The sequence below is a fragment of the Apteryx rowi genome, unplaced genomic scaffold (genome assembly GCF_003343035.1).
Source record: "Apteryx rowi isolate R43461 unplaced genomic scaffold, aptRow1 scaffold_2878, whole genome shotgun sequence".
In the NCBI taxonomy this organism is placed as follows: Eukaryota; Metazoa; Chordata; class Aves; order Apterygiformes; family Apterygidae; genus Apteryx; species Apteryx rowi.
In genome coordinates, this window is record NW_020449283.1 from 185 (window position 1) to 2,001 (window position 1,817).

Here is a 1,817-nt window from a genome sequence, read left to right on the forward strand (position 1 = left end):
GAGCTGAAACATGACTAAATAAAGCAGTTCCTCCAAACAAAGTTTCTCATTCCGAGTGTTGGTAGCAAATGCATTTTGATGAATAATGTGTGTGTGTGTGTGTGTATATATATATATATATATATGTATACACTTGCATAGACAGGGTAATTCCTGTAGTGCATGAACATGGTGCTGACAATTCATAAGAAAGAAAAAAATATCTGGCAATGGTAAAAACTGTGTGAAGTTTTGGAAACGAGGATTTCTTGTCTATTGTTGCACTGAGTTATTTTTTGAGAAGATCTCAACTTATGACTAGGATCCCTGGAGCCCAAGGAGAGCCCCGGAAAAGCAACAGTCCCCTCCAAGGTGAAAGTTCTTGAGTGCATTCCTGGCTCCAGGTTTGGAAGGAGAGCCCAACCTTCAAGAACTGTACTGAGGAAATGTGCTTTTATTAGAGAGAAGCCAGCTTTGACACAGTGATAGACACATTCACAGAAGGCCTCTGGGTCAGACAGACTGTTTTCATGCCTCTGGAGAAGTGGGATGAATTCAAACACTTCTGCGCAAACATGATTATCACAAAGAGAATGCCCAAAGCATAAAGGTTGTCTGAGGTAAATGGGAAATCACTTGCGAAGAGGGATGGGCAGCTTATTGATGCTGAAATAGCAAGAGCTGAATCAGTTTCCTCACTGCGTCTTGGAGCTCCTTGTTCCTCATGCTGTAGATGAGAGGGTTCATCGTTGGAGGCACCACTGAGTTCAGAACAGTCACTACCAGATTAAGAACTGGGGAGGAGATGGAGGGGGGCTTGAGGTAAGCAAACATGCCAGTGCTGACACACAGGGAGACCACGGCCAGGTGAGGGGTACACATGGAAAAGGCTTTGTTTTGGCCCTGCTCAGAGGGGATCCTCAGCACAGCAGTGAAGATCTGCACGTAGGACAGCACAATGAAAACAAAACACCCAAATATTAAACAAGCACTAACCACAAGAAGACCAATTTCCCTGAGGTAGGAGTCTGAGCAGGAGAGCTTGAGGAGATGGGGAACTTCACAGAAGAACTGGTCCACTGTGTTTCCTTGGCAGAGTGGTATGGAAAATGTGTTAGCAGTGTGCAGGAGAGCATGGAGGAAAGCACTGGCCCAGGCAGCTGCTGCCATTTTGACACAAGCTCTGCTGCCCATGAGGGTCCCGTAGTGCAGGGGTCTGCAGATGGCAACATAGCGGTCATAGGCCATGACTGTGAGGAGAGAAAACTCTGTTGAAGATAAGAAAAAGAAGGAAAATATCTGGGCAGCACATCCTGAGTAGGAAATGGCTTTTGTGTCCCACAGGGAATTGGCCATGGATTTGGGGACAGTGGTGGAGATGGTGCCAAGGTCGAGGAGGGAGAGGTTGAGTAGGAAGAAGTACATGGGGGTGTGGAGGCGGTGGTCACAGGCTACGGCTGTGATGATGAGGCCATTGCCCAGGAGGGCAGCCAGGTAGATGCCCAGGAAGAGCGAGAAGTGCAAGAGCTGCAGCTCCCGTGTGTCCGCAAATGCCAGGAGGAGAAACTCATTAAGGGAGCTGCTGTTGGACATTTCGCTCCTTTAGGGCACAGGGAGACTGTGTGATGAAGAAGACACATTGACAAGTTAGGGCAGACTTCTCTGAGCAAAACTATCTTATAACCTCCCCCAACACACACATTACCTCTCCCTATCACAGCAGCAATGTCACTGACCTCCATCGTTTGAGCTCTGGTTTGTGCTTGTTGAGTTTGACATGAGGAGCAGGGGCCTGTGCCGGTGGGCTCCAAAGGAGCCAGCCCTGACCGACAGCACTG

The 1,817-nt window shown here is 48.2% G+C and overlaps 1 protein-coding gene across 1 annotated transcript; it reads right to left on the reverse strand.

Moving 5' to 3' along the window:
- Positions 1 to 636: 636 nt before the first annotated feature.
- LOC112967731 (olfactory receptor 14A16-like) lies at positions 637 to 1,572 on the reverse strand. Its single transcript, XM_026069175.1, has one exon. It carries the CDS (start codon positions 1,570 to 1,572, stop codon positions 637 to 639), a length of 936 nt encoding a protein of 311 aa, XP_025924960.1.
- Between the last annotated feature and the right edge of the window lie 245 nt (positions 1,573 to 1,817).